We start from the raw sequence: 23,215 nt of genomic DNA, 5'->3' as shown, positions 1-23,215 counted from the left end.
TCCTTCAGCCACTCTTGGCTGGTTCATTCTCGCTAAAGAGTAGTCACCATTTACTCGGTGAAATCGTCAGCGTGCCATATCTAATCTCTAAACGGAAATATCATTTTCGGGAAGGGAGAAAGCTTTGAGGTGAAGAGGTTGTAAAATCTTTAGAAATCTCCGATTTGACACGGGATATGAAAATTTTCCAACTTTGACTTTCAAATTTTGTGTCATTCTACACCTGATCATAATCTATTTCAGAAGCAGACACGTGAATTATAAATGATTACTCATATTATATTTAGTTTGTACAATTGTTAAAATACCTTAATCCTATATTTATCTTTGCAATTGATTTCACGTTAATAATGTACGAGTTACAAGGCAATGTCTATTCTACTCACTCATTGTCAGTAGAATCATCTCTTCCGCACACTTCATGTGCGACGTGATGGACCACATATGATTCCATGCACTCATTTGGTGTTTCCGTAGGCCGGTGGCTACATTCTGGCTCTGGCGATACGCTTTTGTGGCTTTCGTAGGAAAAAGGACGTCCCGCACACTCTCCAGTCTTTCCCACATCGTCACCAGGGACTTGGTGCCTGATTGGGGACTTTGCTTCGACCTCAGATGATTTATCGGGCCAATTGCTTAGAACTGGCTCAGAGTAATCCACTCTGTAGCACAAAAAGCACCTAATTAGATAGGAAAATACTAAGGGATGTAATTAGCAAAGCAGAACCAAATAATTGGGTGAAAGCGAAAATGAAGAGAGGTTACTAATCCAATTCCCTATATAAATGAATCGCACCTATTCTTACCTTTGTTTTTCACTTTTCCGCTCTTCAGCATGCAAGGTTGTGGCGACCCTTTCAGTTTCCAATTCGAAGACACCTGAAACTAAGAGTGTCTAATATTATTTTCAATTTTAATTTCGTTAATCGCTAGCCAGCGTAAAAAGCAATCAAGTTTTTAAAAGTATTCATACATATATCACTAAATATGCTCTGACATTCTCCGGCTTTTTTCCATTTCAGTAGGTTCTTTTTGTTATACGTCTTCCTTTTCTTGAGCTTGTATCCTTATCGATAGCGCCATTTCCTGTAGGGCTTGCTAAACTCTTCCATCGCACCAGTAAAAAAACGCAAAAAGAAAGAACGACGACGAGACCTCTAAACCAAGCGGTTCGTGATCCAGCGAAGTAAGCGTGCGGCAGGCCGGCCCGGCCGGAGAGCGGTGAGCCTTTGAGGGGAGGGCCAGGAGGGGAGGCAAAGAAGAGTAGGATGACTCGCGGGAGAAGGAAAGGTGTTTAGGATGACTCGAAACGACTGCGCGTGATCGAAAAACTGGCTGCAAGGTCTCACAATTTCCCAAATTGAGGCGTTGATTTACGACTGGCGCCACATGATTATTATACTGGTGGCAGATGAAGGATAATAATTTGCTTTGGTCGGTTGAATTTTCTGCACGTGATTTTAACCATGGTGATGGTCGTTGAAAAAAATCAAAATTCGTGAAATTAAGTGACAAGTATCTCCTCTAGGAAACCTTGTGGAAGACCCGTCTTCATCTCAAGGCACAGATTAAACCTTTATTACTATTATGAGTCGAGAAACCGCTATGTACCTATGACGAGCGAAGAACAAACTGGTTAATAGAAAGGGTCTGCATCGCCTTTCGCGACCGTGCTAGGGCGCCCCCTTAAATAACCCCGTCAACCTTCAATTGGACGCACATCGAGTTAACACACGCTGTCCTCACCTTTCGGATTTTTGCTGTATTTTCATTTTTTATCATTTGACAACTAACGTGTCCTTGATATTCTATGTGGAGGTCACCGGTTCGAATCCTGATGACAACTGGCAACATTTTTCGTGCTCTTCTTTTTTTGAACATTATTTTAAAAACGATTTTTACAACGTGTTCCCTTTAAAATTTTTGATGTAATTTTTTCGTGGAAAATTGCTCCGAGGATTCACCATGGGTATTTTTATACACTCTTAAAATGAAAATACGAAAATTCAAACGTACCAGAATCTGCATCTAAACTCTCATTCTGTAGTGATGTCGATGGCGTATTTGTACCGGAACCACTGTTCTTGTTCAGCCTAGCAATCAAGTTTTTGAGAAATTGTTAACATCTAAAAGTGTTTTCTTCTTCTCACTTCAATTTCGCGCATCGCTTTTGAATACACGTTTCATATTAACACTAGGGGTGGACGGATCCAGGATTTTTTTCGGATCCGGATTCGAATCGGATCCTTGATTTTCGGAGCCGGATCTTTCGTATCGGATATTTTCGGATCCAAATGCATTTTCAAATTCCTGTTATTTAACGAAGTAATTATTCAAGTTAATTCTGGGTACATACAATCAAAGGAATGCTTTTTAGATTTTTCTACACATTTTAATATTTTTATAAATTAAAAATCATTTTTATAGGCTTTCAGTTGTTTTTTTTAAACATCTTTAATTGCTCAGGGCCTAAACCGTTACGCTTGGGTTTGGAAATGAAAATAGGAAAAATCTTCGGATAAACCAGTGACCAGTGGCGTAGCGAGAGGGGGAAGTTCGGGGGTCAGGACCACCTGAAATATAAATACACAATGACTTTCCTTCATTATAGGAAACAAAATAATTAAAAAATCATGACTTCACAATAGATTTCTATGAAAAATGAAGTTCTTTTTCGATTATGAAGGGTGTTAAAATTAGTTTGAAACCCTCTGCTTCGTACCCTATTTTTTTTAAATTTCCCCCCCTGGTTTTGGACCCCCCCTAACGAAATTTCTGGCTACCTCACTGCGATCGACTGAATTCAAATTTTTCTCACGCACGTTTCCCCTGGATTTTGTCGCTTTCTCATCGCATACCGACTTGTGTTTCACCCGAAAATGCTTCACTCTGGTGAGGTGGATTTAGCACTTCCTCGCGATAATTTCACGCCGCAGTGCACGCACATGGCACACAAAGGTTCTCCTTATCTCCATAGAAATTTTTCTACACAATGAAAGACATTTTTATCAGTATATCATTAAATTAAATTTCAATTGCGCCATCAGCAACACAATTAACAGTATTTAAAACAGCATTAACGTCACGTGCGACGAGGTGCTCGACCGCTCAGCATGAGGAAGGGGTGGGCAGCAGAAGCGCGTAAAGGAGAGGTGGAGGGGAAGGAACGCGCTCCCTCCGAAATTCAAGCAACGAGGCTATAGATCAGTGGCGCCGACTCCATGGGGCTTGAGGGGGCTCGGGCCCCCTCAAAAATTTGTGATGGGTTATGGGAAAAAATGTTTCAGGCTTGTCAATTTTCCCCGGAGTGTCCAGATATCGAGATTCGAGTTATCAGGGTTCTAATTTTGATCTTATGACTCTTCTAAAATGCTTGAATAACTTAAAATGACTACTAATAAAATTTCCCGGGGCAAGATCCCCGGTTTGCCCCCCCCCCCAATATTTTTTGTAAGTCGGCGTCCCTGCTATAGATGAGGGAGTCAAGGACAAACAAGTCAGATCTTGCTTCAGTGACGTCGTTGCCTTCAAAGCGAAGCCGGGCGCGCTCCGTAATGTATGCAGTTGGCGTGTCCAATCCGTCTCTACTTGTTTGAGGGGTTAATTCTGCGCTTGTTCCTTTGAAAATTGTGTAGTTTGGACAATTTTGCATATTATTATAGTCTAATTTTAAATAGAAAACTTAGTGACAATTAATTACAGCTGAAAAATAAACAGAAATATCGTCAGAAATGCGTCGCGTTTGGTCTAATTCTTTTTTTAAATCTCGTGCATGTCATCGAATTGTCGAAGCTATCGAGATATCTTAGGGCCCATAAAGTCACACATTTGTCGTCTAGAAACGGAGAATTGAAGCAGGTAGGCCAAAAAGGTCAGCTGGTGAGACGGGGTAGGGATGAATCACGCTTCAGTTGTTCTCGTGTAATTTGATATTTTCCTTGAAGACGATGATTTATGGTCCGTGTGATTTCGGAAACAAAAAAAGCAACTGAGGCACGGGCTGGTGGACGGCCGAGGGTGGTTTTCTGAAATCTGCGACGTAGTAACTTTTGACGTGGTTATTATCCTACGACGCTGAGATTCCCCCGATCAGGGGCGCAGCTAGGAATTAAGGCTAGGGGGGGTTTTAGGCGCAACTAACATTGGGGGGTCAGAGGGTGTGGAATACCCGCCAGGGTAAGCGGGAAGTTCGGGGGCCCTCCCCTAGGAAATTTTGCAGATAAATGGCTCAAATGGTGAGTTTTACTGCTTCCTGAGGGATATTTTATTAAACCTTACAATATTCTTTAATTAATAAATGATAATCCAATTAATTGAAATAGATTAAACTTGAAATATTTTTCTCTGAGTTCTGGGGGTTTATCCCCCAAACCCTCCCCCCTCGTTGCGCCAGGGGCGCAGCTAAGAATTAAGGCGGGGGAGGGGGAATTTAGGTGCAACTAATACTTAGGTGTGTGGGGGTATTGCATGCCTGCCAGGGTAAGCGGGATTTGCGGGGGCCCACCTCCAGAAAAATTTTAAGATTAATGGTTCAAAATGGCAAGTTTTACGGATATATGTGGGATATTTGATTAATCCTAACACTATTCTATAAGTAATCCTAATCCAATTAAGTAAAATGGATTAAACTTAAACATTTCTCTGAGCTCTGGGGGGGGGGGGGGGTTTGTCCTCCAAACCCCCCACCTCACTGCGCCACTGGTGCTCAATACAATGGATTGATGATATCTCCTCCGCGAGTGAAGTTCAGAATATGCGAACAGGGATATCTTGGAGACCGTTCCACACGAGGCAAGTAATTGCATAACCCACAGCAGGTACGAACATGCATTAAAAAGTACACAACGCATGGCCGCGAATTGTGCGAACGCATACGGAAATGTATGAAAACAAGGAGGTAACCAATGCAAAAATTATTGCACGCCCAATCGAGAAAGAGACGAAACTTGAAGATGCGCAATTCCCCCAAATTTGGGGGTTTTATCCCCCAAAATCCCCCCCTCGCTGCGCCACTGCCCCCGATGATAGTTAAATCTCTTGGAAAGAGTCACATTATGTGCCAGTCGTATTTTGCATTTTTTATTTTCGACGGCTTCGTAAGCTTTCAAACAAAACGGTTCATGGGTAGGACAAGAATTGCATGCGACTGCGCATTGGAAGAGAGAATCGGAACTCTTTCCACCCTTATTGCGCGGAGCGTTGCATTCACTGAAGCTATTATTTAAAATTTCGGATCTAGATCCGATGTCTTCCGCGGCTTTGGATACGATGTATCCGATGAAGGGCAATATCCGCGGATATTTGGATATCCGAGGTATCCGATCCGACCACCCCTAATTAACACTTTAAATAACATGAATTTCTCGTACAAACCAAACCAATTATCATTGAACTACGCAGGATTTTGCGATCTCAGTGAGGAAAAATACGGTGCCGTGTGCGACTATCCCCCCTCGAGAATCGCTTCCTTCCTTGCTTGCTGTCCAAGGCACTGAGTTTCACGGTTCACGTTACCCCTTAGCCGGTGAGATGTGTAATGCTACACATACAATGTAATCTGATATTTTTTCTAAGTGACTTAATTGAGGTCTTAACTACTCAACAGCAGCGGGGATATCGGGTTTTGCCAAGGAACTAGAGACTTTGGGAAGAGTGGAGGAGGGGAGAAAATGGCTAAGCGTGGGACAGAAGGGGAGAGAAATAGAAGAGAGGCGACCAGCGCATGTTGGCCACTTCGCGGTATAAGCGCGGGCGTTATGGGTAGTGTTGCCGCGAGACGAGACGAGACGAGACTTTCGCCAGTCTCGTCTCAGTCTCGTTTCCTGACCTCTGGTATCGTCTCGAGTCTCGTCTCGTGAACCCCACTCTCGTCTCGTCTCGTTTCCCCCACACTAAATTTAGCGTCGTTTCCATGCGTACGCGTGCTGAATCGCTTAATCGATAGTCTTAAAAATAGGGGAGCCATTAATATAAATTGCAAGCACATATTTATCCGGACACCAATTGCATCAAACTGGTGCTAAAATCATTGATTTTATTGATAATCAATGAATAAAATAATAACATAAAACGAAAAATGTCTAAAAATGGAATGTAGACATAATCCTAATCGATCACCGAAAAAAAATTCAAAAAATTATATTATCTTAAACATTGTTTGAACTTGATTATTATTAATACGTACTTACAATTTTCAGCGCCGTTTACTTTTGCCTGCTCCCTGTATGCCGTGTCTAGTAGTTCAAAAGTCTGTGGGGTTTCTCAAAACACAGGTTCCTGGGCAGTTTTACATCTGTATCTTGTCTCGTATCTCTTTATGTTTATCTCACTCACTGCACACTTTCTTCTTTCAACCCTATATGTTTCAATTTATGGGTTTTGTTGAACAAAATATGCCGTCTGGTCGATCGAGCACATTCCGTATCGATATCCGAGAACCGTCCTTTGTGCTGTTCTAAATTCTGTCCTGCTATAATTTTGTTCACTAAGATTCAAATATTCACTAATGGGCGAAAGGTTATAGTGAAAGCGCATTTTTTTGGAATTTCCTTTGTAAATTTTAAAGAAACTATGCCACGTAGCGGTTTGTCTCAGTCACTATAATTGTAATTATTTCATCATCGAAAAATAACTCCAATTCCAAGGATCCTTTTTACACGAATAGGCGATATTTCTTTTCAACTAAATCACACGCAAAGGTTAGAGGCGCGTCTTCACGGCCGATCTCTTCCCAATTATTTTCTTGAAAATTCACGGAAAAATTAGATGCTATAAATCTTCGAACCTGGACTCAAGCGAGTATCCAACTGTAATTTACGAAGTCGTATCAGAACATTCTGCACTCTTTTATTCCAGAAAGTCAAGCACACTGTGATCGGACCACTCACGAGAGCTAGAAGGCATGGTCAACTAAGAAGGGGTTCAGATACGGAAGGGGCCCAAGGCCGAAAAAAATAAAACCACCAAAGCAAACGCAAGCGCGAAAAAAACTCCAACCCTCAGCTTCCAACGTCATAAATAAGATACCAGATGCTGGCAGGTCTTCGAGGTTCCGAGAACTATTGAGTGACAATGCCTGGACGGTCCAAGCCTTCGCTATCATTGCCACGATGAAAGAGAAAGGAAAAGATGAGATGATAATGAACCACAGAGGAAGGCATTCAGCGTCCCCACATTGAGCATACAATCGCTATGAAAGCACATAAATCGGAGCGTAAGTGGTAGACTATCTTCCATGGGCGTCCACCAGTCGCCGCTCCTAGAGGAAGCATCCTGGCATCAGCTGGAAAAAATATTCTAAAAAAAGTCGACCACACAAACAGAGGCAATTAAGAGGCACAGAACGAAATCAGACAGATATGTCTCACATATATACTCACTGAAGTACATATATGGAAGATTAAGAGATAGGAATATCTAATGAAACTTTCAAACTCATACAGTGTGTCTTTCACGCTTAGGAACGACCACGCAAGGGAACGACCACGGGAATTTAAAGTCACGCTTGAGGGGTTAAATAGCAATAATAGTACTCCCTCGTTTGTACCGGCGAAAAAATACCGGTATACTGGTACATTCATAATTTATAAAATTTGTTAATAAGTTGAAAATAAACGTTCGTATTAATCTATTAAAATTATCCGGTGTTTCCGAAAATTAGATTATTATACAGGACAATTACACTGAAAAAGTCATTCACAGGCATTTATACGAAAACCCAACGGAAAACTTCATCAGAGGCTCAATAGGGGTGTTAACCTCAAACGAAATTACCCATTTAGGTAGATGCTAACGGTGAGTTTTGGCTAACAATTCACATTGGTGAAAAATTTTCTGCAATAGGTGCATTACATTTTCTTTGGTGCTCCGTTGAAATTTGTGCGCCTTTGAAACGGCCAGTTTCGGCGGGAAGTCAGGCTCGAATGGCTGTGACGTCACACACAGCTACTTCGCTGACTGCACGCTTTCGGTGAACGCCGTTATCCGTGCCGTGCTTGAATTTGTGGATGCCGTGGTGAGAAATGCCTTCGGATTGTGGTTTTGTGAGGGCTAATTCTAATACGGTGCCTAATATGAGTGCTCTGATGCTCATTTTTCATCATGAATAAGAAGAGGTCAAGACAAGAAAAAAATCTAAATACGCAGTAATGACATTTTTAGCGCTCCGGAAATTCAAGGAGTCAAGCAGGCAAGTTAGGAGTCAATGCATATTAATTATGATAGCACTGTTAAATATGTTAATCGTACTGATGAGTATATTTTCCATCAAATATTTAATTTTGTTACGATTTACTCAGCCCTGGCTTCCATTTTTATTCGAATTATCCCCTAGTAAACGCTGAAATGGTTCTCGAGGGGTACATTTCATATTATAACTCAAATCCCTGTCACGCAATGCTCGTTTTTTAGTTTAAAAGGCTTTTGATAATTTATAGCCTATAAAAACTTAGGTGACATAAGGAAACTATTATCATAAAATAATCACTTTTGTTCGTCTCAGATTTGTCTGAATCATGATATGGAATGGCGAATTATAGTAAATATTTATTATTGTGAATGTTACTGTAAGGCCCCTTGCACACGCACCGATTTTGGACGGCCGGTAAAATATCGGCCGATATTTTACCGGTGAAGCGCTGCTTGCACACACGCTGAATTTTCACAGGTCAAAAGATAAGTTGCTTGGTTGTTGAGCTGGCGCAGGGGATCCGCAGTGGCATTGGCCGGTAGCTAACCGACTTTTTACCGGTGCCGGTGCGCGGTCGGTCAGTGTGCAAGCTCCCATACCCTTCCATTGTTCACCATTGGAATGTTGACGGCCGTCCAAAATCGGCGTGTGCTATTGGGTCTAAGGGTTGATAACTATTTCAGCGCTGCCAGAAAAGAATACGGCGATTCAGCAGTTTGCTATATCCAACTTAAAAGAGAATAATATATACACTATGAAAGGGAGAGTTTGTCCTGAGCACAAAATCAGAAGAAACCACAGGAAAAATAATTTTTGTCACTTATTCTTCCGCCATACCCAGAACCCAGAGGAAAAAAATTTACAAATTCATTTGGTTCACAAGGTACTAAATATTTGATAGCATTACATTTTTATATTATTATACTCACTCCATGTCAAAGCTTGATTTATTGGATCAGAGGGCTTTTGAATTTGAATTTCAAAACATTCAATTATATACTGTACATTGCTGTAATTGGCTTAAAAGACAATGGTAGATCAAGTTTTAAATTTAAATAAAGATAAATTTTTTAAGCAATGTGAAATAAGAGGTAAAGTTGCGTGGATAGTAGAAAAACTCTTGTCTTACTGATTTGTAATTGGTCTCCTAATCTCTCCAAGCTGTCATTTAATTGAATTTTGATGATGGTGATGAAAATGTCTCTAGTGGCAATCTTAAATATTCCAGAGGGCAAATCAATGACGTACATTGGATCATTAGGTATTCCTAAGTACCTCTAGGGGTAGCTTCATTATTAAGTCAGTTATATTACTGTTTTCACCAACTCCAAAGCTGAGAATGTGCTCGAGAATATTTCATCAATAAACATTATGTTTGGTTACTGTGTGTCAATCTTTGGTGTATTAAAAATCTAAGACTATGTTAGCATCAATTAACTTCGGTGATCATTGAATAGTAGCATAAACATTGTTCTTAATCTTTCGTAAATTATTTCCATTCAAATAACTTAAATTAAAATTGTTTTCGTCCGTTCGACTTATTTGGGAAGACCGCAAGTAAAACAATATCACGTTAACTGACGTTGTGATGCTGGCATCTAGTATAAATTTAACACTAACATTAAAAGAATCTTCACAGCAATAATAAGATGTCTTGCCGTTGATATTTTTGGTCATCTCGCATTGCTGCAGTTAACCATTTCCTTCGCACACGAGAATTAAGAGGCACAGTAATAAAACGTTTTCCCGGATTTCTTATTGTGGTAGAATTACAAAGCGGTAGAAAGCAATATATATATACGCCTTCTTCCTAATTTCCTCCATTTTCACCCTCGTTGTTTCTTCTCTGATGCAGGATCACAGGTTTTTCGACCGGGTTGACGGCTTCCGCGAGAAGTTCGCTGTGTGTGACGTCAGCATGCCTTCGGCAACCTTCGTGCGCTCTCGGAGCGTTTGAGCCGGCCCTCGGATTCCACACTTTTCGCCTAGCCTTTTTAGGATTAAATTTTTGATTAGAAAAGCGCTGAAACTGTCGCCGGTATCCCCTCGGTGTGTACTTTCATTTAAGACAGTAAAAAAAAATTGGTGAACAACCCTATTATCGAATTGTTGAACGGTGATAGCGATGTAGTTGTCAAAGGCAACGTCATACAAACGATTTCGGGGCATACGTTTTAATTTTTGGTGTTTTCCTAGCGAATGATAAATTTGAAGATCTCTCAGACAAGAAAAAGACACTGTCAGCAGAACGTCTTCTTATTCAAACACCCGACGGTGGCAATCCGACACAAACTTTGGCTACTTATACAACAACCACTCACTTGGTGCCCGAGAAAGCTTTTGTCATTTTAATTTCTGCTGTATTTATGTGTGTGAAAATATTTTTACACTTGTCTCATGTAAATACATAGTAGTTTTTACATTTCTAGAATCGGAATTAGTTATGCCTAAAATACTGCGATCGAATAAAATTAGATGTGTAGGTCACATTTCTATTTAGGTTAGAAAAATATATATACATTGTACGGTTCAATAACATTGATTTTCTTGCCTTCTGTGGCTAAAAAAATCTTTTATGGCCATAGTGATAAACAGTCAAGCATGTAGCCATAGTCAAAACACGTAATAATTTTGAACAGGATATTTGGCTGAAATTCTCGTAAAATGACTTTGCAAGTCATATTTAATTCGAATATTTTCATTTATAATTGATACTATATTTATCCCTGTACATCGCGGTGCGGCCAACAGCAGCCTCCTGCCCCCCGCCACAGGCTTTTCCCGGCAAGTGTGGCATAACTGTGTACGACACATTTTTCCACCGCCAATTTTAAAAATTTATTAAAATTGTAAAAAATTTAAGTACGACTTTCTCTCCATAAGTCCTTACAATATGCAATACATTGAAATAATTATTAGCTAACAGCCGCGCTAGCCACATTGTTTTGCAATTACATGCGGATCAAATGTTTCCGGACATGGCCTTACAGATGGGACTACAATAGGGTAATGAGATAGCAATACACGAAGATACTAATACCACCTCGAAATACCCTCTACCAATTATGAACCGATTCAAATTTTTTCTCCCAGAAAAGATAAAATGCTGAGGCACGACTTTCATTTTCTCCGAGTATCTTCAAATGAGTGAGATGAAAAATTGAGGATACCATGACTCTTCAGCTTATTGAGATTTTAGTGCCGATGACAGCACCACAGACTTCATAGTTAAGAAAAAAATGAAGTTGGCAGGATCTCAGAGGAGTTCAGCTTGAATAACTATATATGAATTTTAATGAATATAATTATAAACACGTTTATGTCTCTCATGAAATTCACTAATTGTAAAAATTTTAGAATTTTAATATATTTTTCTTACTCAATGCGTAACTTGGAGTTAGCACGGCGTGTGAAAACCTTTCACCAATGGAGTTGAAGCGATCGAAATAGAGGTAATTTAGGATTCCTCTCAGCTGCAATAAAAATTATATTGTCGTTGCCATCTTAGGAAAAATTTAGAAATGAAGGGCACAGTAATATGTATTACTGAAGTAATATTAACGTGAATTTTCTGATGGATTGCTAAAAAAAACGGTAGAAAGAAAAAGGAAACAGCAATTTACGAAAGTCATACACGATTTCTGGCGTTCTCGTAACGATCTATTATGTTGTGCAGTATTGCTTACCGACGCGGAATAAGTCTCGTCATGCGTCCTAATTTTATATTTGTATAATGCAGTCTTTTGTTTACGATACTTCGATGCTTTCACAAGTGCAGAATGAAGAAAGACCTTGGAACCCTGAAGAAATCAAGAGGAAATAAATGCAGGAAATACCCCAAGCAAAAGATACCGAGCGAGGGGCTGACCACCCAACGTAACACATTTTTGTAACACAATGCTGTGGCTCTCGAAAGTTTAGCCAGAACATTTTTTACATTAAAATAAGGCTCCAATTTTCCAAATTAATTATCCCAGGAAACAAGGAAAAGTAGTCAGCCATTAACACCCACTTACTTGGCTCCATAAGTGTCGCTCATGCATTCAGAAATTGGTTTTTCAGCAAATATTCTAGTTTATAATTTGATCATCTATCGAAAAGTTATTATTCAGCTGTATTTAAAATATAATGCTTAAGAATAACGTAAAATGTGTTTCGTCCTAACTGAAGGATATAGTTTTAAGCATAAACCTATAAACCTCTAGGCATAAAACTATACCAAATATCAATGGAGGACGTCCATCTAAATTTCGAGACTTTCGAGAGTCTCGTGGAAGTGGTATCGCCTCGTCTCGTCAAAAGGTGGTCTCGTCTCGAGTCTCGTCTCGAATTCTACCCTACGGTCTCGTCTCGAGTCTCGTCTCGAAAACGAGACGAGACTCGAGACGAGACGAGAAAGTCTCGAGTCTCGCGGCAACACTAGTTATGGGGGCCCATTACGTTCGGGGCCCTCGGCGATCGCAGACGCAGACCAGCCGACATGGCCAGACCGCCCCTAAACGGCGCACATCAGTTAACCCGTGACAGATCTCGTACCTTCCAAGTTACGCGATTCCCGCCACTTAATGTTGGGCTCGTATCAGTGCAAGGGCGTACCCAGGATCAAAACTGGGGAGGGGGGGGGGGGGGAGGGTAGAGACAAGCCATGGTTGTTCAAGTTGTACGTACGATTTTTGCTTCTGCTCCCTCCAGCCCCTTGCTGCGTACGCCCGTGTATCAGTGCTGTAGTTGGGAAAAAATGTAGGCTGTACTCACCAAAAATTGCCAACTTCTGAACATGTATTATAAATCCGACCGCAATTGAAATGTCAAACTCCAACTCTTATATTAGTTGTGCCACGAGACAACTCTGAACAAGTAAATAATCATTTCAGATTTTTCTTTTTGTAACCCATTGGACAATTTACAGCAGCGCTACTTTTTACAGTTTTGAAAAGGTAGAGGTGCGCTTATTACGAGTTTGAATTTTATGGGGTACGCCGTACTGGCCCAACTACAACACTGGCTCGTATATCCCAGTGAATTGAAATCTAACAGCGTGATTGTCTCCCAACCGCTACCCAGCTAGCGACATTCGGAAAAAATACTTAAATCAGGAAACTGATGGAACAAACTTGGGAAAGAGAGAAACGGAGAATATGAGTATTCTAATTTCATGCTATAAAAATATAGGCACTATGATTGTAGTGCTATAAATGGATGACATATAAAATGTCTAATAAAGGGTAGAATGCAAATGCAAAGCTTTAAATAGGGAAAATCAGGGGAAATGCTGTAGGCCACAGGAGTGTACCACAAAGAAAGGCAAAATAAGTCAAATCATTCAACGATACTAAAAATGGGGATAGCATGATGCTTGGTTGATTAAATGGAAAATGTAAAAAGAGCTACAAGGAGTGAAATATGTGCAGTGAAAATGAAGGAGAGAGTGAATCCCAAGGACTGCAGTCCTAAATGAGCAGCAAGCACGACGAAATACACAAATAAGACTTCAACTAGATAACAATGCGGCTGAGGAAACAATGTACATACAAATAATTCAGCCCAACGAAGACTCACTCAGCCTAGACACATTGCTGAAGTTCCAACTTCAACTACACTGAAGGAGATTTATTTACAGATTTGAAAATCCATTTTAAATGCTTTTCAACTAGAGGAATGCGTATCGTTTGGCTCCTTGCCTTTGACCAATCCAATGTGGTTGCCCATCAAGTCATAAACCAGTACGGTTATAGGGGTGCTAACATTTATTTCCATTGCAACTATGTGCAGCCCAAAAGAATTTGCGCTTCTTGCTAGGTCCAACTAATCCCCTATGCCCTGCCTACATGTATTAGTATTCAAAAACCGTCACCTATATGTATCTCCCCAACAAGAACTCTTTATTTATTGAGGCTGCACTTTCATTCTAAGAATGTTACATAGTATATTTGAGCAACATAATTGAGTACTCACAATTGAGTACTCACAATTGTCAGTACTCAAATAACCTTATCATGATGGTAAGTTCAAATCAGTGCTGACTTGATTATCGAGTGTGAGAGACTAATTTGGTTTTTCTTCAATTAATGGGCACTAGAAGCCACCCAAAACAATTGAAAAGGGCACCAGGATGCATAAAGGCAGAGGCAAAGGCATATTGACTATTGAATTTAAAAAATCATACTACTAAAATTATCACAGCAGTCATGTATTTGTGTACAACACACCTTTATTTATAATCATATGTAAATTTTATCAAACTTAACAAATAAATTGATGAGTAACAATGCCTTCAGCGAATGACACCACATTATGACCGCACAGAGCAGATAAACCGACCAACACAGCCGTCAGAAGAACACATTGGCCTTGGGATCAACCACCCAGGATTGCTACTGAAAATGGCCACCCGACAAAATTTATGGAGACGAGAGAGGGAGCAACAGGATGAGTGGCATTTACAACACCTTATGCACTCTTCTCGAATGCAAGTGGCACCACAGTGATAGCCCCTAGATACCAGAATGGCCCCAGAGAGATGCTCTTAAATTCTCCGATGCGACACACAGTAATTACACTGTAGGACAGGCCATGCTCATGTTGCTGGCTTTTGAAATATTGCTTCATTGCAATAAAATTTAGAGCAGTCTTCATAAAGAATGCAAAATATTCACACATCATCAATAATTTGACTTAATTAGAGCACCTGTATGATTATCTTTGCAAACAACTCCTTGCTGATATTAAAATTATCACTTTCATACAATGAAAATTAGAGTACCTTCAGGATAATTATGTTATCAGATTCAGTTCTTCCACATGATTAATGATATAATCACCGTCAATGAATGGAAAAAGTAACAAATTATTAAATGCAAACATAAAAAAGGAGAAGTGAAACTATTCACAGCCAATCGTCAATATTGAGGGATAGCTTAAGTGGTGCCTATGTTCGCAATAATAATAATAATATACATATATGTACGTATGAACATGCCTCCCTGCGAGCAAGTGACGGGCAAGGCGCACGGCAAAGGAATGTGAGTGGGAGGAACACCGCTGTCCCTCCAGCCGAATTCACGGTAGGAGTTTTTGAAACACGCGCTTGGTGTAGTTGCATTCACAAATCAAGCAAAACATAAAAGAGACCCTTCAACCAATAATAACATGCCCTCCAGTATAATAAGCGATACCAATATAAACGAGATTCATTACACACAATCCATTTTTCAAGTGCAAGGTATACGTATAATATCAAACATATGGAAATGAACAATGTATAATATAAGAATGATAAATGATCATAAAGAGACAAAAACTGGTGACAAGAGCATGGAGGTTATTTACATTGAAACAAGATTTCACACCCTCGGGTTGAGTAGTTCCTACATCCATCAGCATGACATGACAAGCAGGGATGGTTTGACTGAGCAGATTCAAATGAATTAAGTATTCACAGACAGAGAGCCATCACTTGTGTAAGCAACAACTCACAACAAGGTTGACTACAGTGCCAATCACTGGAGATCTTAAAAATGCGGCAATGAAAGGAATGCCTTAGCAAACACAAAAAAAAAATGCCTTAATGATTAAGGCAATCTGGCTAACAAACATGATGCACACCACAGAAAATTTTGGCCCTTAACAGTTGTGCAGAGCAGCCATTATAACAAGATAGCAGCACTGCAGCGTCACGTAGTGTGATCCATCCTGGCAATTTCTTTCAGTGCAAGTGAAAGAGAGGGGGGGGGGGACAAAGGGAAGAGGAGCAAGCGTGGGACGCCGCTTCCTCCCGACCGGCACAATGCACGCCCACCTAATCTGTACACATGTCGGAGTGCTGGATCAGGTGGTGAGGGAGACAAGCGCAGCACCTGTTTCCGCCATGCACGCTCCAGCAAGATGCACAACGATAGAGTCTCCACACCCCTGACAATCAGGGTAGTGCTTCAGGGAGGAAAGGGGCCCTTTCGCAGGTTGCCGCTCTAACCTTAGAGAGGCATTTGATGTGAGAGGGTGCAGGGGAGAACAGGTGAACGGATGGCAGGATTCCAAGAACCCGAGGGAACGCAAGTGAATGAAGACTGTGAATGTGGGGACAAGGACACAACACAGCGATTGGTCATATGATATGGTGGAGCGTTTTAGAGGAGAGACAATGAGGACTAGTAGGGCATATCCCCCCTCAACTCTAGAGCAAAGCACTCTTTCCATTGTCTCCAGCAACACGAGCCAAAGGGCTCAACGTTTCCCCACAGCCTGCCCCCATGAGTGAACGCACTTCAGAGGAGGGAGCGTGTTTTCACATCTGTGCAATGATGGAGGGAAGGGAGGAGTGGAGAGGGCAGAAAGATCGATGCCTTGCTGCTGGAGCAGTTTAACAATCTGCTGGCCCGCGCCCTGCCAGTTCAGCTGCCTTGGACAGCACCCCTTGGATATCGCTTGAAGGGAAGTTCTGTAAAACAGACATGGGAGAAGACGAGAGCTAAACAAAATGGACATGATTGCACACAAAAACTGATCATGTTCACGTGTCTTGTCTCAACCATGGGGCAAAAATGGCGTGAGGGCTGCACAATAATAATTAATTTATAATGGGGAACTTGCATGAATTTTTTTATTTCACAGGCAGACAGAAAATTATTTTCTGAACACAACAAAGAAAACCGCATGTATATCTGAGTTTTCCTTCGCGAGATATTCAATGATAAACATTACGAATTTTAAAGCGCGGGAAAAACACCCTCACCCCCCAAGCCACTGCCGACGAAGCCTCGATGACGTCAAAGGTGCCTAAACATCACGCGAAGCTATTGTTGTGATTGTTTGTAATAGTTGCCAGCAGTTGTGAGAGCTTCGTTTGTTAGACGTGTTGATTATTTTATATTTAAAGATAAATATCCGACGATAGAGGCTTGGAAGCCCTAATATTTTGCATTATTTATAATATTAATATCTGAGTAAGGGCATAAAATATAAAACTGGAGCAGTTTAACCAAAAATTTTATAATACCTAAATAACATCGTTGTAGGAGTCTGAGCCACGGCCGTTGGAAGGGGGATGTACGTTACTTGTAAGTTGATGTTATCGACGGCATATCATTCATTTAAGTATGTAATTAGAACGATTTTGATGTTTACTAATGTCCGCTTAGCTTTTATATAAAATAACTTCATCCGTTTATTCGTAGGTACCGGAGAATTCGTCATTTAGGACTGTCTTCGCTTGTATTATGGGGTGAATTCCAGTCAATGCAACTTTTGCTCGCTGATTGGAGGCATCTAGGAACATTTTTGTGCCAAAGTAGTGTTATTTTCAACGTGACATCTCCCGTTAAGCTACTGCTAATAATCACAGTGCCAGTGGTTGTAATGCACAAAGTTTGACAAGGTTGAAAAATATCGGCCAAGAGTTATCAGTGTTCCATCGTGATTGAATTGTAATAATTGCTATTACGCTATCGATAAATGTCTAACAGTAGTGTAAAAATTGTCAGTGGCGTGCTAATCTCCGTTGTTCACCGTAGATATGACATTTCACGATCACGCTATTGAAATAAAAACTGTGCGTGAAGTTTGTTATTCCATTATTTCAACGAATAGTAGTGAGAAAAGTCACCTGTGTCGGCTAATTTAAGGGTTTAAATCAGTGAATAAATAGTTGTTTTCATCATAACGAGTTCTGTTATTGTAAGTTGTACGTGATGAATATAAGAATGTGACAGTGACTTCCAGTTTTTGATAATGGATGTTCCATAATATAGGTAAATCCATGTTTATGGATTTACCTATATTATTGAAATAGGTTGTAGCTTGTGTGTGTGTTGGCAGCGGAACCGATTCGCGATCTCACATGTGGATTGTGTGCAGACTGTTTTGCTGTGAATTCGTACCGTAGGACGGATAGGACTACCTTCTCCGTTAATCCGGCGTTGCCAAATTCAACAGCACAGCTTACTCTAATGTCAACAGCACAGCTTAGGATCGTTATCCTCCAGTATTACAAGTTTCTTTTACATCTCGATTTGCCGCCGACGTATAGCAATAATTTGTCTAAACAAATTCCATGAGGGTTGTGGCATCAATTTTTGGTGTCCTAAAAAAAGGCTGGTGTTCTAACACCCCATGCCATACGCCTTTTAGGCGGCTTGCGGGGTATTATGTAGATGTAGATGAATTTCAGGTGTACTATTCGAACGAGTGGCAATGTTATCATCCATTTTTCTGATAACTAAAACATACGGAGTGAAACGCTTGTACTTCATCATCCCGATGCCGCATTATTTATATCCCAAGTAAAAATCTAGGTGCAATAGCAATAGGAAAACTTGCCCAAGAATAACAGAACAAAATAAAGTGACGATGAGCGGCTAAATAATCCCTCAAAACAAATTTTACACCATGCGCTCAGCGTATTTCCCAACTCCCTACGTTTGTTTAGGCACCTATGACGTCACGCCAGGCCTCGGCAACGCTCGGGTGTCTTCGCGCAGTGGTCGGCTCAGAGAAATTTTTCTCGATTTTAAATGTAATTTTTTTATTTCTTTTGATGTTGAATGGAGAAACTGAAGGTATTTTTGCGAGCTAATGTATCCATTTGACTTATTTAAAATAGTTTTTAGAGCAATCTACGACCCATGCAAGTTCCTCATTCCAAATGTCTCAAATGACAATTTCTCGAAGATAATGCTCACAACTGACCACTGTCTTCCACAAACAACCTGGTTATGCATTCACCTTTGATCAATCTCAGGCCCGGGTGCAGAAACCTGAATTTCCCACACAATACTTGACCTTGTGCGCAAGTGTAACTACACAATCAAGTATCCATGGATTTGAGCTAGGTCATGTGTCACATGATACCAAGCTAGCATTATGAAAATCCTGCATCATAGAGCCTAGCATCCTAGTTGGTATGCTAGTCTTCATCAGATGTGTCTCCAGTTTCATTCTTGCTCCCAAATAAGATCTAGCAGCCATTACAAATTAAGTTCACTCTTTTTAATGTTTGTCGTGAGATCACAAATTATTATCACCACAGAAAAAATAAAAGTTGTTTGGAATCTTACACATATTTTTTTCTAATCCTGCATAATATTGGTTAAATTGATGTTACCATTCCCTGCAGTGAAAAAAAAAGTTTCCCATGATAGTAACAAACCTGAAAGCACAAGAGGATGTTTTCAAGCATTATCACTCATTGCTTCTTTAGTCGATAGCTATTCACCCTTTGCTTGGCATCCCACATTTTCAAAAAAGTCCTTTAAGAGAGGAAATAACTGTTCCATTAAGTTTTTTTTTAAATTCAGAGTGGTAGAGGACACATATCAGAGAGGTTTATGCATAATCACCACCAAAGAAAAATCATCTGCTGCTGCTGAAAATTTAAGCAGCAGCAGAATTATTGTGGATATCAAAATAATGCCAAATAGTGGAAACCATAGAGAAATCATCCTAATGGAAAACATTTTTTAGTGGATTTGCACAGCCTCTCTTGTTTGTCCACCATCATTCCCTATCCACAGTGTAGAGGTCATTGTGGTGGGATAGGGTAACAGACAACAAGGAATAGATGAGTAAGTGAAAATAGCATTGCCTTCCGGTTTGCAGGAAAATATTTTATTTTCCATTTCTTAGGACTGACGAGATGATCAAGTAAGTGTATATCAATCTTATTGACAAAATGTACTGTCATGTAACTGACTCCACAATTGCTATGACACCTAAATTTTTACCATGGTTTTTCACAGGAAAAAAAGTCCATTATAATACATCTTACTTACGTTACTACCTCAATTTTAGATTGGTGAATAGACAGCTACCTATGACCAACTACCATCTGTGAGAACATTTACATACAGTTCATAGGAAGCATACATTTCTTCAGAGCCTGGCTTTATTCTACATAAGTACATATATCAGAGGAGGGATGAGAGGGGCAGGGCAGCTTATATCTCTCCGACAGATTTGCAATGATAAGTCAAAGAAACATTCATTTTTGAGGGATGAGCAACAACCCATCTTCTGCCATAATGGTTCTTTTGGTAAATTAATATAATCGAAGAACATTACTGCTTACCTGAAGTAATTTGACATTGGCAGGGAAGTCTCCTTTCAAGAGCTGATCTCTAAGTAAGCTGAAAAGAGACCCCAGTGAATAGTAATTACTATTTAAATATCAAAGGTAAAACAATAGTCAAGATTAAAATCAGACAATGCGCTATAAAACCTGTTTTCAACCAAGTAGACCCATGAAAAATACACCCAAAACAGATATAATATTGATGCCTACATCCTCGTGCACCATAATTCAAATAAGAATAACTTTAATTTCCTATGGCTACTCTGTGGAAATCCACTTTGAAATGAAAGACACACCAAATTTGCATTATCTGCACTTCTTTACTTAACCTCAACAGCTTTCAAACACAGAGGTTTCTGGAGAGAACGCTCATTGGTTATCGCTTATACTGTTGGCCAGTGAATCCACAGCACCCACATACCACCTTGAATGTAGCAGAAATACACTCAGACGTTAACTAACATATATGGCTACAATCACTCAATATCTTCTCAATGACGTTATGACAATTCCTTTTCACCACTGAAGAGAAGAAAGTGCCTAACCTAAAAATATGTAAATGCAATATGTAACTACTATTATGCGAAATAAAAAACATGGTAGATCACTATAATAGCTAAGTAAGCAGGCTTTTTGCGGCTTAACTTTCCTGTACTATGTAAAACCCTCTCGAGAAACCTTTATGGTGGCAACACCTTAGCACCATTCTCTACAGAACACAACAGCTAAAATAATAATTTAGAGTAGGGGGTTGACAATCCATAGCATGGGTGGGCAGCCAATCTGGACAATCATTAAAGAATGGGAGCATCCAGGGGGAGTGATCAGTGCTTGATTGGTGAGCAGACTATGACATCGTTGCTCACTGAGCGATCACATTCCCCCTGGATGGTAAATGCTCAGTGAGCGCTTCGGTGGGGAACTTGAAATTAAAAACTTTAGCCCTGATATACCTTTGAGTAGCGGCTGCAAATTTTCGTTTAATTGGTATGGTATTTGGAGGAGGTGACCGACAGCTGAGGTCATTTGCGCCATGAGGGTAGGGTATGGAAGGAAGGGTGGAGAGAAACCGGGCGTCGGCATTAGCCTGCTCTGAACGAAAGGCGCCAAGGGGACCACGGCTTAACGTCCCATCCGACGGATGGAGTGTTGCACTTGAAATGTCCTCCACACAATATTCAAGCAGGGATCGTTCGTTTAATTCCTATGATAAGATCATACCTTCCGACTCTTTTCCGAATATATATCACTAAATGTGCGGGCCATAAGGATTGATGGCAAACAGCTCTTCACGAGCGAAAGATCCACAGAGAAAAAATCATTCGCCTTGACCGGGATTCGAACCCGGATCCCCCGATTTTCGTTCGAGTGCTTTAGCCAGTTAAGCTATCGAGGCGTCATTCTTCCCTGCGGATATTTTCGGACACTAGCCTTGGCATTAGCCTCTCATCTTGTCCGGTAGTGTCCGAAAATATCCACAGGGAAGAATGATGCCTCGATAGCTTAACTGGCTAAAGCACTCGACAGGAAATCAGGGGATCAGGGTTCGAATCCCGGTCAAGGCGAATGATTTTTTCTCTGTGGATCTTTCGCACGATTGTGCATTGCGGGTGACTCCCGTAAAAGTTATCACCGCGGCTAGTCCCGGTACACTTTAAACTCTTCACGAGTCACATGATATTTATTAGAAATGCCTTCAGTGCCGATCGTCCAAACTTCTCGTCAGGAATCTGGTTGCTGACATTGAAGTCTTGAAACAAGAGATTTTTAAACTAAAAATAAATAACAAAAGACCCTCTGCCAATAGCATTTAATGTGCCTACATTAGATATAAGTCATCCACCGCACAATGCGTTACAACGTATAACTAATACCGCTGCCTGACTCGACAGTTCTTCCGGCACCATTTTGAACTTGTGCCGCTCCCCTACTCGGCAAGTGCTTCATAATGCCTGGGAGTACGCACACAGATAAGGCGGCTCACTAATTATCGTGACCACTCACTAGGCAATGGGCAGTCACATCCAGGGGGAGAGCGGTGGTTTGCTCACCACCTTCTCAGTGAGCAGAGCTCCCCCTGGATGCACCCAACGATTGGAAGGAGGAAAGGCCAGGTGTTGTAAAGAGTGAGACTAAAATGCAGCAAGCGCAAATCTGGATGGGAATACATAGTCTTTTTTCTTTGCATTAATGTAGTTTCCATTTGCAGAATTATATTCAGACCCATAATGACATGATTTTTCACTCGAAAAAATTTTATTCAAAGAAAATCTTTCTATTTGTTGGTAGAATGTCACCAATCTTTTATTTTTCTTCTGGGGAGGGCAGACTCCCATTGTTAATTGTGAGTCTACACACCATGTATCGCATATATTTGTTTCTGACCTTCATTCCCATTTCTATATTTCAATTTGATAATGTCTTGTTACTTCTACAAATGAAAAAGTTGAAACCAATGTCCAAAAACAGGAGAAGAGCTGGATGCTGTAATTACAAGTGAAAACAATTTTCACATACGAAAATTTTTGAGTAAAACAAAAAAAAGAGGCATTCCAGGACTGAAAAAATGAAAACCACAAAAATAAGATGATAAGCATTATCCGCACATGAGTTTTTCACTCCGGTCCACTTCTCCTTGCTTTTAGGCCTAGCTTCAAATGGTTGTGAAGGAAGAAAGCACGAAGAAAGAAGGAGTAAATCAGTTGGAAGTGACTTTACTTGAGCAGTACATGTTTAGAGGCTGTTTTCTACGAACTACTAACTGTAAAGCCTCATACTCGGAATAATTCAACAACCACACTTGAAAAACTGCTAATCTGTATATGAATGAGTTTGAGGACCCATCCATCAAATCCCTCCTTTTCAATATGAAAATGCAACAAGTATGTACCACTTCAGCACCCAATTACATATGTACAGTGCAACCTCGATAAAACGACACCCCACGGTGCACCAATAAACAC

The 23,215-nt window shown here is 40.4% G+C and overlaps 1 protein-coding gene across 2 annotated transcripts in view; it reads right to left on the bottom strand.

Moving 5' to 3' along the window:
* Nucleotides 1-386: 386 nt before the first annotated feature.
* LOC124156193 (TBC1 domain family member 13) overlaps nucleotides 387-23,215 on the bottom strand; it is a 43,222-nt gene continuing 20,393 nt past the window's right edge. Inside the window, exons 9-11 of one of the 2 annotated variants that reach the window (XM_046530578.1) lie at nucleotides 20,250-20,307; nucleotides 807-885; nucleotides 387-662 (exon numbers count right to left, since the gene is read on the bottom strand). In XM_046530578.1, coding sequence (XP_046386534.1) covers nucleotides 637-662; nucleotides 807-885; nucleotides 20,250-20,307 — 163 coding nt within the window. In that variant the 3' untranslated portion in view covers nucleotides 387-636. Of the gene's footprint in view, nucleotides 663-806; nucleotides 886-14,379; nucleotides 16,626-20,249; nucleotides 20,308-23,215 lie in introns of those variants that run through there. The other variant, XM_046530587.1, reaches the window with a different exon arrangement.

This window comes from Ischnura elegans, chromosome 1 (assembly GCF_921293095.1).
Source record: "Ischnura elegans chromosome 1, ioIscEleg1.1, whole genome shotgun sequence".
Lineage (NCBI taxonomy): Eukaryota > Metazoa > Arthropoda > Insecta > Odonata > Coenagrionidae > Ischnura > Ischnura elegans.
Note: the sequence above shows the minus strand (reverse complement) of the source record. Positions and strands in the feature narration are given on the sequence as shown.